We start from the raw sequence: 12410 nt of genomic DNA on the forward strand, positions 1-12410 counted from the left end.
ATCTAGTCTGCCGGATGTGGTTTACCTTTGCCAGAATCATCATCAGATCTGTCGGATTTGGTTTACTTTTGCCGAAACCCACTTGCACATGCTGTGAAAGCATATTCGATCCATCAGATTTGCTAGAACTTCTCTGTTGGGCCGTGAAATCTCTCTTCTAAACTGTTAAAAATCCTCTGTTGATCGGAAGTTCATCCATGAAATCCTTCTTCACGGCTACATCATTCACGACACATGAGTCATTTCATGGCAGTTTTGAACTTTATTTCACAACAATTGTTAACCTCAATGCCGACAACTTTTAGCAGCCATCTTCACTGCACCTGAGTCCATGGTAGCCATCTTCATGGCACCTTCACTTCTTCATGGCAACTTGTTCCTTTTCAATGCCTGAGCGGTTTTAGTTTTTAACATAAAAGTGTTTTTACAAATGGTTTTCAACGAAAATTTGTTTTTACAAATCCTTTTCAAAGGCAGTTAATTGTTTTTACAAAACGGTTTTTAGCAGCACCAGTTCACCGCCTGTTTATTTCTTCATTGCAGCACATCATCAACATCATTTGCATTTCACGCCTGTGTCATCATGTTTTCTTCTTTTCCTGTCATTGTTCCTATCTACGTTTTATCTTTTCCCTATCTTTTTGCATATTAATTAGCTCATTTTCCATTCGGTGTGTTTTTGTCAATTCCTATGTTTGTATGTTTTATGCAAACTTTTAGTTTTGCTTTAATCCATCTTCTATATTGTAGTTCATGCATTTGCATATTTTGCACTTTTTACATCTCTTTCGGCTGCAGTCTAGTTGCCTTTGCTTCTTTATTTTCTGCATTTTATTTTTTTCCCTGTTGTGCACCTCTTGCATTTGAGTTTTACATTTTTTTTTCGTGCAATTTGCCTTTCTTAATTTTCGTTCATGAATTAACATTTTGCATCTTGTTTTTGTCATTGAATTATGCATTCATTTCATTGTATTGTCATTTTTCGCAGTTTTACTTTGCATAGTATAGTTCTAGTCCTTCTCTTGTGTTGCTCGTGTATCTTTGTTTTGTGCAAGAAAGCGCAAAGCGAGAGCAAGCTAACGATATTCTTTGGCATGCCTTCAACACGCGACACGAGATCACAAGCATAGAAGACTATTATTTATATATATATATTTTATATTAGAATTCGAATTTCAATTAGATTTTGGGGTTTGTAATAAAATCATTTTAAACCCTCTGCGTAGGGTAGTCATTTGTGTAATAGTTAATTAGTTTTACTTTCCTCATACTTTTTCATTTTGGCAATAAAGAATAGTCTAGTTGCGTGTTTGAATACAAGTATCCCCCATTCCCTGACTTCGACCCGGTCTCTACCACTAGTGAAAATCAGTTTTTATATTTGGTGTTTGGTTGTCACATTACTTTTCACTTAAAAACATTTTCAAAAATCATTTTTTCAAAAAGGGACATCAGCTGAGAAAAGGGAGTGTGTAAATTAAGTTCACCTCCGGGAAAATCCTAACACTTGAGAATGTCCATTATGCTCCAGAAGTTCAAAAAAAATTAATCTATGCAGATCTATTATCACAAAATAGTTTTAAGATTATTATTGAGTCTGACATTGTAACGGTGACCAAAGGGAAAATCTTTGTAGGAAAAGGGTTTGCCACTGGTGGTATGTTCAAGATGAACATAAATAAAGCTATTACTTCTGTTTATATAGTTGACTCCTATTTTCTTTGGCATTCATGATTAGGACATATAAATTCGTGTTGCATTCATAATTTGAATAACTTTGGTCTTCTTCATTGTCATGTTAGAATAGAACACAATCATAAGTGTGAGACATTCATTCAAACCAAGCTAACTAGACTCTCATTTTCTAGCGTAGAAAAGAATTATAAATTGCTTGAATTAGTGCATTCTGATGTGTGTACGATGGATAATGTTTTGAGTCATGGCGGCAATAGGTACTTTATTACTTTTATAGATGACTACTCTAAATTCTATTATGTTTATTTGATGAAACATAAATCTGAAGTATTTTCAAAATTTCTCATTTATTTTGCTGAAGTATAAAATACGTTTAAAACAAAGATTGTACATTTAAGAACAAATAGAGGAGATGAATACTTAGGTGAAAAAATTGATAAATTTTGTTGAGATAATGGTATTATCTATTAAACATATGCTCCTAAAACTCCTGAATAAAATGGAGTAGCAGAAAGGAAAAACATAACACTTGTAGAAATGATGAATGTGATGCTTCTTAATACGGGTTTGCATTCCAACTTATGGGGAAAGGCTATACTTTCTACTTGTTATATTCTTAACCAAGTTCCTTATTTCAAATTTGAAAAATCACCTTATGAATTGTGTTTTGGTAAGAAACCTAATCTTAGTTATTTTCGTGTTTGGGGTTCTTTAGCATATGTTAAAATTTCAAAAAATAAAAGAAAGAAGGTTGGACCTAAAGCATTTAAATGTGCATTTGTTGGATATGCTGAACATAATAAAGCATATAGATCTCTGGACATTGTTAATGATGTTATTATAAAATCTAGAGATGCATCTTTCATAGAACATAAAAATGCATTTGATTCTCTTATTGATGGCAGTCATATTATAGTAGATGAACATCATGTTAATGACATGATTGAATATTCTAATGATTGTGTTGTTGAACCAAAAATTGAAGTTAGGCACAGTAAGCGCATTAGAAAACCAACTAATTTTGGTTCTGACTATTGTACTTTTCTAATTGAAAATGAACCTGTCTTTTCGAGAGGCGATGTCTTCTCAAGATGTTGCCTTTTGGAGAGAAGCTATAAATGATGAAATTGAATCAATTATGTCTAATAATGTTTAGAAATTAGTCGATTTCTCTGTTGGCTGCAAAACTATTGACTGCAAATGGATTTTCAAAAATATATTTAAAGTTGATAGTATAATCGATAAATTTAAAACTCGTTTTGTTGCAAAAGGATTTAAACAAAAAGAATGTATTAATTATTTTGATACTTTTGCTTCTGTAACCAGGATTTCTACTATTAGAATTCTGATTGCCATGGTTGCCCCATATAAGCTTCAAATCCATCAAATGGATGTGAAAATAATTTTTTTGAATGGAGAATTAGATGAAGAGATATAAATAGAGCAACCTGAAGGGCTAGGGCAAGAGCGCAAAGTTTACAAACTTGAGAAATTATTATATGGATTAAAACAAGCCCCTAAGCAGTGGCATAAAAAATTTGATAGTTCCTTGGTAAATAATGGTTTTAAAATACATGATGCTGATAAGTGTGTCTACAGTAAAGTAGATTATAACTTAATTATTATTATCTGTTTATATGTTGATGATATGCTTATTTTGGGTTCTAATAGTGAATGCATAAATCAAACAAAAATATTTTTATCTTCCATGTTTTGTATGAAAAATTTGGGTGTTGCAGATGTTATTTTAGAAATCAAAATTATAAGAAATGATAATGGCTTTGCATTATGTCAATCACATTATATTAAAAAAATTCCTACAAAGTATGGATATATTAATAGTTCACCAACATGCACGCCATATGATCCAAATATGAAATTGACTCCAAATGTTGGTGCACGTGTTCAACAATTAAAATATGTCAATGTTGTAGGTAGTCTTATGTATGCAATGAATTGCACAAGGCCTGATATTAGCCTATGCAATGAGTAAGGTGTGTAGATATACTAATAATCCTGGTCATCAACATTGGAATGCAGTGAACAAGATTCTTAGATATCTTAAGCATACTTTAGACTACGAAATCCACTATACCGAGTTTCCTGCTATTATTGAAAGGTATAGTGATGCAAGTTGGAATACTAATTTTGAAGATTCTAAGTCTACAAGTGGTTGGGTATTTATCCTTGGTGGAGGAGCAGTTGCATGGGGGTCTAAGAAACAAACCTGTATAACTCATTCTACAATGGAATATGAGTTTATTGCTTTGGCATCTGCTTGTAGAGAAGCTGAATGACTTAAGAATATGCTAGTGGATATTCCACTAGGTGAGAAGCCTATACCTGCTGTTTCAATGTTTTGTGATAGCCAATCAACGAAATACAATAGAAAGTATAGACATATTATTCTAAGACACAGTTTTATAAGACAAATGATTGATGACAATATTATATCATTGAAATATGTGAAGTCATGTCAAAATTTGCCAGACCCATTTACGAAAGGTCTTTTGAGAAATGTCATTAATAAAACATTGAAGAGAATGAAAATTAAGACAATTAAGTCATCACCTAAGGATACCTAACCTAGAGCGTTGGAGATCCCGCATGCCTAGATTCAATGGGAAACGAATTGGTGAATGACAGATATTGAACATATTTATGTGAGCCCATTACTGATGTTTGCTCATGAGTTATAACTAATGTGAGGGCTGAGCTAATAACTCTTAATGAGTTTATAGGCCTTAATGCTAGAATGTATGTTATAGTACACCTAGACAAACTCACCTATATGAGTGTAGAAGTGTGAGTCGCTTCTTATGAGATTTGACAATTCTCTAGAGCACTCATGAATCCAAGGAAGCACAAGGCTCAAAATGTGTCAACATGAAATCCACACAATTGAACTTTTGGAAAAACATGTATGATTGAAAACTCGTTAACAATATAAGGAACTAAGTTCAAGGTAAGTCTACTTAGCACCTTGGTTAATTTAGGTTTTCTTTCAATAAGTGGGGGTTCAAGTCATGCAGACACTCTCACTGATGCATAAGTTTCTATGCAAGTCAAGTACATTTTAAAACTAGTGGGGATTGTTAGAAAAGTTTTAAAATATAATTATAAAATCTTGGTGATTTATTGTTTCTCACCAAAAGTGCTTTGAAAATATTTAGTCCCATATCTAAGAGAGAGAAGTTTTTCAAGTGGTTTAAATAAAGGGTTTGTTCTCTATTCTTTACTTTGGTAATCCTTGAGTCTTTAGGTGGCCTGCGTATGTTGTTGCACATCGTGCATCAATGGACGCGTTGTTCATGCACACGCGCGCATGCGTGTGTGTGTGCGCAAGGATGCTTGAGGTGCAATATGGCATTTTGATGGTGCACTTTGCACTTCGCACGCTCGCAGCGACACGAGGTGCAAATGTCCATTTTGACTTTTCAGTTTTGAGATGGTTGGCCGTTTGAAAGACTTTTAATTGCATTTATATAGAGTTTATGGTGAATTGTGGCTGTTGAACAGTTTTAAAGGCTTTTAATCAACAGTCAAAGGTGGGTGACCGTTCAGGGACCTTTTCATCCTAATTTTAAATCATCAGATTTATGACCATTAATCTCATTTATCGCAAAACGCTAGTTTGTAAAAATTTATACCAGATTCTGACCCAAGTTCGATTAAGACCTGCAATTTGTTAACGTAAAAATGATAAAAATATTACTTTACAGAGTATGGTCTAAGTCTGGTTCATGTAGTTCTTATCCGGTTCAAGTATGACTTCTTTTATAGTAGGTATGGCTTCTTTTATAGTAAAACCCGATTATTTTTTAGTCTAAACCGGATACCATACCCCAAAATCTGGTCCAAGTCTGGTTCTACTGAGGGTCGAAACAAAACCCAACCTGACCTAGATCAAGAGTTTCTCGTTTATAAATATAAATAGAAAAGAAAAAAAAATTCTATATGTTGGAATTCAACTCGAGTACTTTTGAATCATGCTTTTCCAATGTATATCTTAACATTTTTTGAGGGTTAAAAATCAACGGTGGATTTTTAACTCCAAAACCATCATCCATACCACCTTTTCATGCTGATCATCATCGCTAACCATCTACCAAAATAAAACGCAACATATATATCCACCGGATATTAAATGCCTAAATTGCCCTCTAACTTTACAACCCTTTCGTAGCAGATAATGATTGACGGGGCAGATCATATAACCAAACCATCAGTGATATTCAATTTTCACCGCACATCTCGCTTGGGAACTGTGCTTGAGTCCGCCGCCTCGTCATACGAACAGAGAGCCTTTCTATCAATCTCAAGAGAGTGGAGGGCTGTTTGGTAAATTCATTCAGGGCCGGAAATCATGAGTACCGGCCTTGCTCGCCGTAAATAACAGAGTGCGTTACTGGTATGAGGGGAGTAACTGCGAAAGAACAATTACTAAATTCTCCTTGCTATTTTGTGAAAGGACGAACTTGGCTGTTGACTTTCAGAAAACACAACATGGTTCGGTTCCGTGTCAAGCTGCTCCAAGCCTACCATTCCATAAAGACAATGGGTTGGATACCCAGTTGATTAAGGGCCTGTTTAGAATCTTGGCGTTTGTTTATGCATTTGGTGATCCTGTTTGGAATCTCGGCGCTCGGATGGGTGTGTACGCAATTTGGGATGGGAAGTGAGGTCCTTTCGCCTTAGTATTTACACTAAATCATGGATTTGGCAGCTGCCACTTCTTCAAATGCTTAAACTCCATGAGGATTTGTTTGGCATCGGTAGGTAGCTGGGATGGGCGTTGATGAAGTTTATGCATTTGAGAAAGTTGTAGCTGGGATGAGCGTCAATTCTATGTGATCAGACATCTTTATAGCGAAAGAAGAGGGGGTGAGTACCACCTGGGTCTTAACCAAGTCCGACTCGGTAACACACTCCTACTCTTGTTGGCATCTCTTTCACGGGGTTTCGACCTTCCTCATGGTTAAGGATCTATGTCACAGGGATACTTCAACATGTCCTCTCGTGTCGAGTCCTCTTCATACCATTCTTAATAGAAAAAATTGCACAAAAAATTAAGTGTCTCGTAACCGTTTGGTCGTATCCTTGTGACAATGCTCGGGATGCGTAGGCCGCCTCTACGAAAGCTCGTCCACGTCTTTGCGACCAAAACCGCAAGGGGTTTTACGTAATTTGACGCTCACTCGGCATCACAACTATTCGCACCTCCATTGGTTCAAACAAGGGAACATTTTTGCTTCCTCTCACCTTCTTTTTCCTCCACGACTCTTTCTTTCTCTAGTAAAGAGGAGAACTCCGAAAAGAAAAGAAAAGAAAAGAAAAGAAGGGAGAGTAAGTTGAGGAGTGGGGTCGAAAACCCTAACCGATCTCCCAGATTAAGGTTTTTCTGATCATCGATTCAGAGGCTCCGAGATGGGGCAGGAGTCTCTGATCTACAGTTTCGTTGCACGGGGGAATGTCGTCATCGCGGAATTCACGGAGTTTTCCGGCAACTTCAAGGCCATCGCCACCCAGTGCCTCCAGAAGCTCCCCGCCTCCAACAACAAGTTCACCTACGACAGCGACAACCACACCTTCAACTACCTCGTCGAAGACGGATTCAGTACGCCTTTCGATCGCCCGTCTCTTTTTGCGTTCTGTTTCCCCTTTCTCTCGATTTTGATCTCGTTCGCGTGGATTTGGTTTCGGGGTTAGAACGAGTTGCTGCGGATGTTTTGAGTTGGTCAGGGTTTAAGGAGACCTCTCGGCTTATTTGTTGAAGGATTCGTTTGGGTTTATGAAAGTTTGTTTGATTTTTGTTGATCGACTGTTTGATATTATTGATTTTTTTTCTTTTTAAATTATTTAGGGTTTGCGATGTTTTCGGTGCGTTTAGGTGAAGATTGTTGGCCGTGATTGGATTACGTTGGCGGAGAGAAATGAACTGAAACTCGTTTTGTTTCTGAACTTGTATTTTTCCCCTGAGATAAGATCGATGAACTTTTTGAATTTTGCTTCCATCTGTTTTTTCTCTTGCAGATGCTAGTTCTTTTTGTTACTAGTTTGTTTCTCCTTTTGTCTTTGAGTTTCATAGATTAAGACCAGCTAAACGTTTAAAGGATGAGGGAAAAAATTTGTTTAATAAATGATATGATCTTGGATTTCACGTTGCGGAGTTTGATTTTTTTTCTTGGTGTCAAGGAGATTGAATGGTTTTGTTACAACAGGAATTGCCTTGTCTGCTTTCTCTATTCTTATGGGTGAGATATTTCTGTGTTTGTTGTCAAGAAGATAAGAAAGCCTTCCAAAATCTTTGTTAGGAAAAAACTGAAAATAATACGATCGCTACTTCTTATAGTAAATTGACTTCATTAGTTGGTGCGTATATTCTCATCTTCTCATCATCTTAGTCCTCGACTAATTGTCAGGGCTTATCAAACTATTTTTTTTTACTTCATTGGTTGTTGTGGTGATCATTCTGCTATTATTAGGTGGAAGAAGCCTGTTTTTTCTCACAAATCTCAATATGTGGATTTTGGATTTCAGTGATCTTTTTTAAGGCCAGTGAAAGAGAAAAATGAACTTTTCAACTTGAAGATCCGATTCATTTATGGTGATTGTTCTAAACATTCTGTTCTGAGTGTTGATATCAAACTATATATATTTTGACAGTTGAAGTTTGATGATGCTATATCAGTCTGCAATTTAGAAATCTAATAGGTTGTGTTTCTATACGGCAGTTAATGATAAAAATGCATTATGCTATTGATGATTAGATTAAAAAGGTAGTACATGTAATCTGTGATATGGTAATCCCTCAGTTGACATGGCCAAAGACTGGTTTTGAATCCACTGCCTTCTGAATTCTACATTGTCATTAATGTTTGTTATTTGGGGAGTTGCGTTTTCATTGGTTGGATTAGGTTTGTTTTGGGCACTACATCTTGAAAAATGTTTAGATTGTTGGTATGCATTATGTGGAGGCAGCAGTAGATATGGTAATCTTGTAAGTGGTGGTGGTGCAGGTGATGGTTTACATATTGGTGGTGGACATGGCAATTTACACTATGATTGTGCTTAGTGGTGGTAGAGGCTGCAGGGTACATTTTGACATGGTGATGGCCCCCAGGGCTTAGGCTGAGAGGCTGTGGGTGGATGTTTCTTGAACTGCTGTTGGTGGGCATGGCTGTTGATGTTGGTGATGATAAACCCATTTTCCCCAGGATATATAATTCCAATTCAGTGCAATGACCTTGCAGGCTGCTTACAGGATCATGTTCTGCTTGCTGGTTTTATGTGTCCATTGACTGTGTAATTGGGGACCTAGAAACTGAACAGTGGACTTTTATGCAGAGATTCATACTTGTTTGAGATACAGTATTTGTTGACATATTAAAGTAAAGTATGTCTTTTATCACAATTATTCATATAGCTATAGGCAAATGATCCTATCCTCAGGATATTTGATTGTTTGCAACTTGCAGCCTAGTGTCTCGGGTTGCATGACCCTGGTGGTCAGGGGTAAACATGATGTTATCTGCACATGATAGTGGTGTGGAAAAATCACTTAATTAAGTCTCCGTCTGGGGGCTGCTAGCTGGGACAGGAGCTGAGGATGTGGACTTGGGTCCAACTCATCCACGGTGTTTGTTCGCGAAAAAGGTGTTGGGGCAACACTTGGGAAGTTGAGGTGTACACTTTTACTCCTTTGTATATCACCCAGAAGGCGAGCTGAAGTTGCAGGAGTGGGAGGCCTTTTAGTTGCAGCTCTCCTTCTCCCTCTGTCACTGTTTCCAAGAAGAGTCTAGAAATTGAGGCTTTTGGCTTTGATTGGATGGCAACTTGTAAGATTCTCTTAAGTTCTATTAAGGGATAACTTACACTTTCTTTTTTAACTTTTTCTATGAGACAATCACATGCCATAATGAGAAGAGGAGAACTTGTAACTTAAAGAAAGATTCTTGCAATTCACGTATGCTGTATTCATAGTCACGGATATAGGCGATATTTTGAAAGTGATTTTAAAGCTTTAATGTCATGGCATTTTCAAAATATCAGATATTATAGTTATCACGATATTGTCGCAGTAATATCATGACTTCCACTATTTAACTAATATTTGTGATTTGCTAGTTCTAGATTATCTAGTCTAGTGCAATAATCAAGAACAAACTGTTGCTTATTTACATTGTATATCGTGTTCTTTCTATCATATTAGCGATTTTTTGCTTAATATATAATTTTTTCTTGTTTTAAAAATTTTCTGTTTTATTTTTTAAACTTAGAAAATATCCAAAGATTTTTCCTTTTAGACTCTGTAGAGCACTGGTGGGGGAGGATAGAATAACTATGTTGTCAAGGTAAACTTAATGGGGATTCCTTTTAGACTGTTTGGGAGCCTTGAATTGGAGGTGTGGTATGGTTTCCTCTAGTGATCTCATGCTCTATGCTGTTCAGGAGCAGTGGTGTTGCCAAAACACTGCATTGGGGATGGAGTTGGCAGCCACAACAACACATTTCAACACCATTCACAAAATGATGTTTTCGGCAACTCCATCCTCAACACCAGAATTTTGGCAAAACTACAATTTGGCCACACATGGAAATTGTGTTTCCATCTCAATGCAAGGCTCTCAAACAGAGCCTTAGTTGCATTTCTAAACTGTTCTTAGGTCCTGCATTGTTCTTGAATTGATTTGGTGGGATTTCACAAGTAGTTGCCAACTGTTAAGGCTTTAAAAATATAAGCTATGGTGCCCTGATGATGAGAAGGCTTGACAAGCTTGAGTTGTGTCAATGCTGTTAAAGGTAGTTAAGTCCCACCTTTGTATTCCACAATTATGGTCAGACCACATAAACAAGTCATTGCTTCTTAAACTTTTTGAATTTTATAACTTCAGCAACGGTTTAGTTTGATAATTTACACCCTTTCTGGATACTGCAGCCTTTTGTGTAGTTGCAGTTGAGTCTGTTGGACGGCAAGTGCCTATTGCTTTTCTGGAACGTGTAAAAGATGAGTTTAACAAGAGATATGGAGGCGGAAAAGCTGCTACAGCTGTTGCTGACAGCCTCAACAAAGAATTTGGGTATGTGTTGTGTGTAAAGTAGAAACGGCCATCATGCAGTTCTGAACCCTCTTTTGATTTCTTACAATGTCATTTTATTGCAGACCCAAGCTGAAGGAACACATGCAGTACTGTGTGGACCATGCAGAGGAAGTAAGCAAGCTTGCCAAAGTGAAGGCTCAGGTTTCAGAAGTGAAGGGAGTGATGATGGAAAACATTGAGAAGGTAACTCATCATTCTCTTCTGAGGTGACTGCTAGTAGCTTTGATATTTTTGTGAATTTCCTATTATAATTATTATTTTCAGAGGAACGTTACTGTAAATATTATAGGCAAGAAAAAAATGCATCACAAAATATAATTTAATAATTATTATTTCCAGAGGAACGTTACTGTAAATATTATAGGCAAGAAAAAAATGCATCACAAAATAATGGGACAGAGCCAATTTCAGTTTAACGACCATAGAATGTTGACATTGCAGATGTCGTTTTGGTAGATCAAATAATGCGGAATGTGTTGCTCATAATTCTTTTCATGTGCAGGTTCTTGACCGTGGTGAGAAGATCGAGCTTCTTGTTGACAAAACTGATAATCTACGCTCACAGGTTTGTGGTGTATAATTTACAAACCTCTCTCTTTTGTCAAAGGACCAACGTTGGACGGTAGCATATTCGAGTCCATCTGTTTCTGTGTAACCTCTCCCTTGTTTTGTAAAAAAATTGCGATATGTTTAGACTGTTGTGTCGGTGCAGGCTCAGGATTTCCAGTCACAAGGAACCCAAATGAGAAGGAAGATGTGGTTACAGAATATGAAGATCAAGTTGGTTGTTTTGGGCATTATTGTTGCCTTGATTCTCATCATCGTCTTGTCTGTTTGCCATGGTTTCAAGTGTTGATGGATTTGAATACAAAGTGTGATATTTGAGACTTCGTGTCTTGTGAATGCGATGGTGTTTTTTTTTTGTATATTTTGTATACTGTAATTGTTCTAGTCTCTCTACTAGAATGTCTTTGATGCTTACACAGATTGTGTGCGTTCGTTTGCAAGAGAGAGAGAGATTTGCATATCTTTTACTTTATTGTTTTGTTTTCTAAACATCTTATCAAACCGTAGTTCATGCAAGCCTGTCCCAACAAACCCTTTTATACAAGTGATGCTTGGAAATGATGTTTTTCTTCCGAAGGTTTGTTGATCATTTCTTCTGTCACTAGCCTTGGCGATCATAAGCTTTCCTTGGGCGAGGTGCTTTTTGTCACATTTTCCTTGGGTTTCATTCAGGCAAATCTCCACTCTCTCTGCTCAGACCCTGCATCACGAGCCCAAGGTGTGGCCTGAGACACAATTGAGCTGCTCAGGTGTGAGCCATTTGGCAATTTATGACCAGTTGACGAGGTAGCTGTTTCCTCACTCAGGAGGCCATTTTATCTCCACTGGACCTGGCTGTTTACCATGAGGGTGTGTCCAACTCGACACTTATCAGGCTTTGGGCTGCCCAAACCCACCCCAAGCTAAGCCTGCTTAATTGTGTGATTAGGGTTCTTTATCCAGGAAAACACACATTAGCTTGTTAATGACCTGTGCGGGAAGCATCAGCTAATGGATCAGGGTCAGAATGGATTTCGATTCTGGGCCCCTTCCCATCAAATACATGAT

At 37.0% G+C, this 12410-nt stretch overlaps 1 protein-coding gene across 1 annotated transcript; it reads left to right on the forward strand.

Moving 5' to 3' along the window:
- The first annotated feature begins 7030 nt into the window (after positions 1-7030).
- On the forward strand, positions 7031-11781 carry LOC149819251 (vesicle-associated membrane protein 721-like). The gene is made up of 5 exons (XM_089985342.1): positions 7031-7312; positions 10634-10775; positions 10859-10979; positions 11299-11361; positions 11509-11781. Exons 1-5 carry the CDS (start codon positions 7123-7125, stop codon positions 11650-11652), a joined length of 660 nt encoding a protein of 219 aa, XP_089841468.1. The 5' UTR covers positions 7031-7122; the 3' UTR covers positions 11653-11781.
- Positions 11782-12410: the final 629 nt, after the last annotated feature.

The sequence above is a fragment of the Nuphar pumila genome, chromosome 13, assembly GCF_984573655.1.
Source record: "Nuphar pumila chromosome 13, dmNupPumi1.hap1.1, whole genome shotgun sequence".
Taxonomy (NCBI): domain Eukaryota; kingdom Viridiplantae; phylum Streptophyta; class Magnoliopsida; order Nymphaeales; family Nymphaeaceae; genus Nuphar; species Nuphar pumila.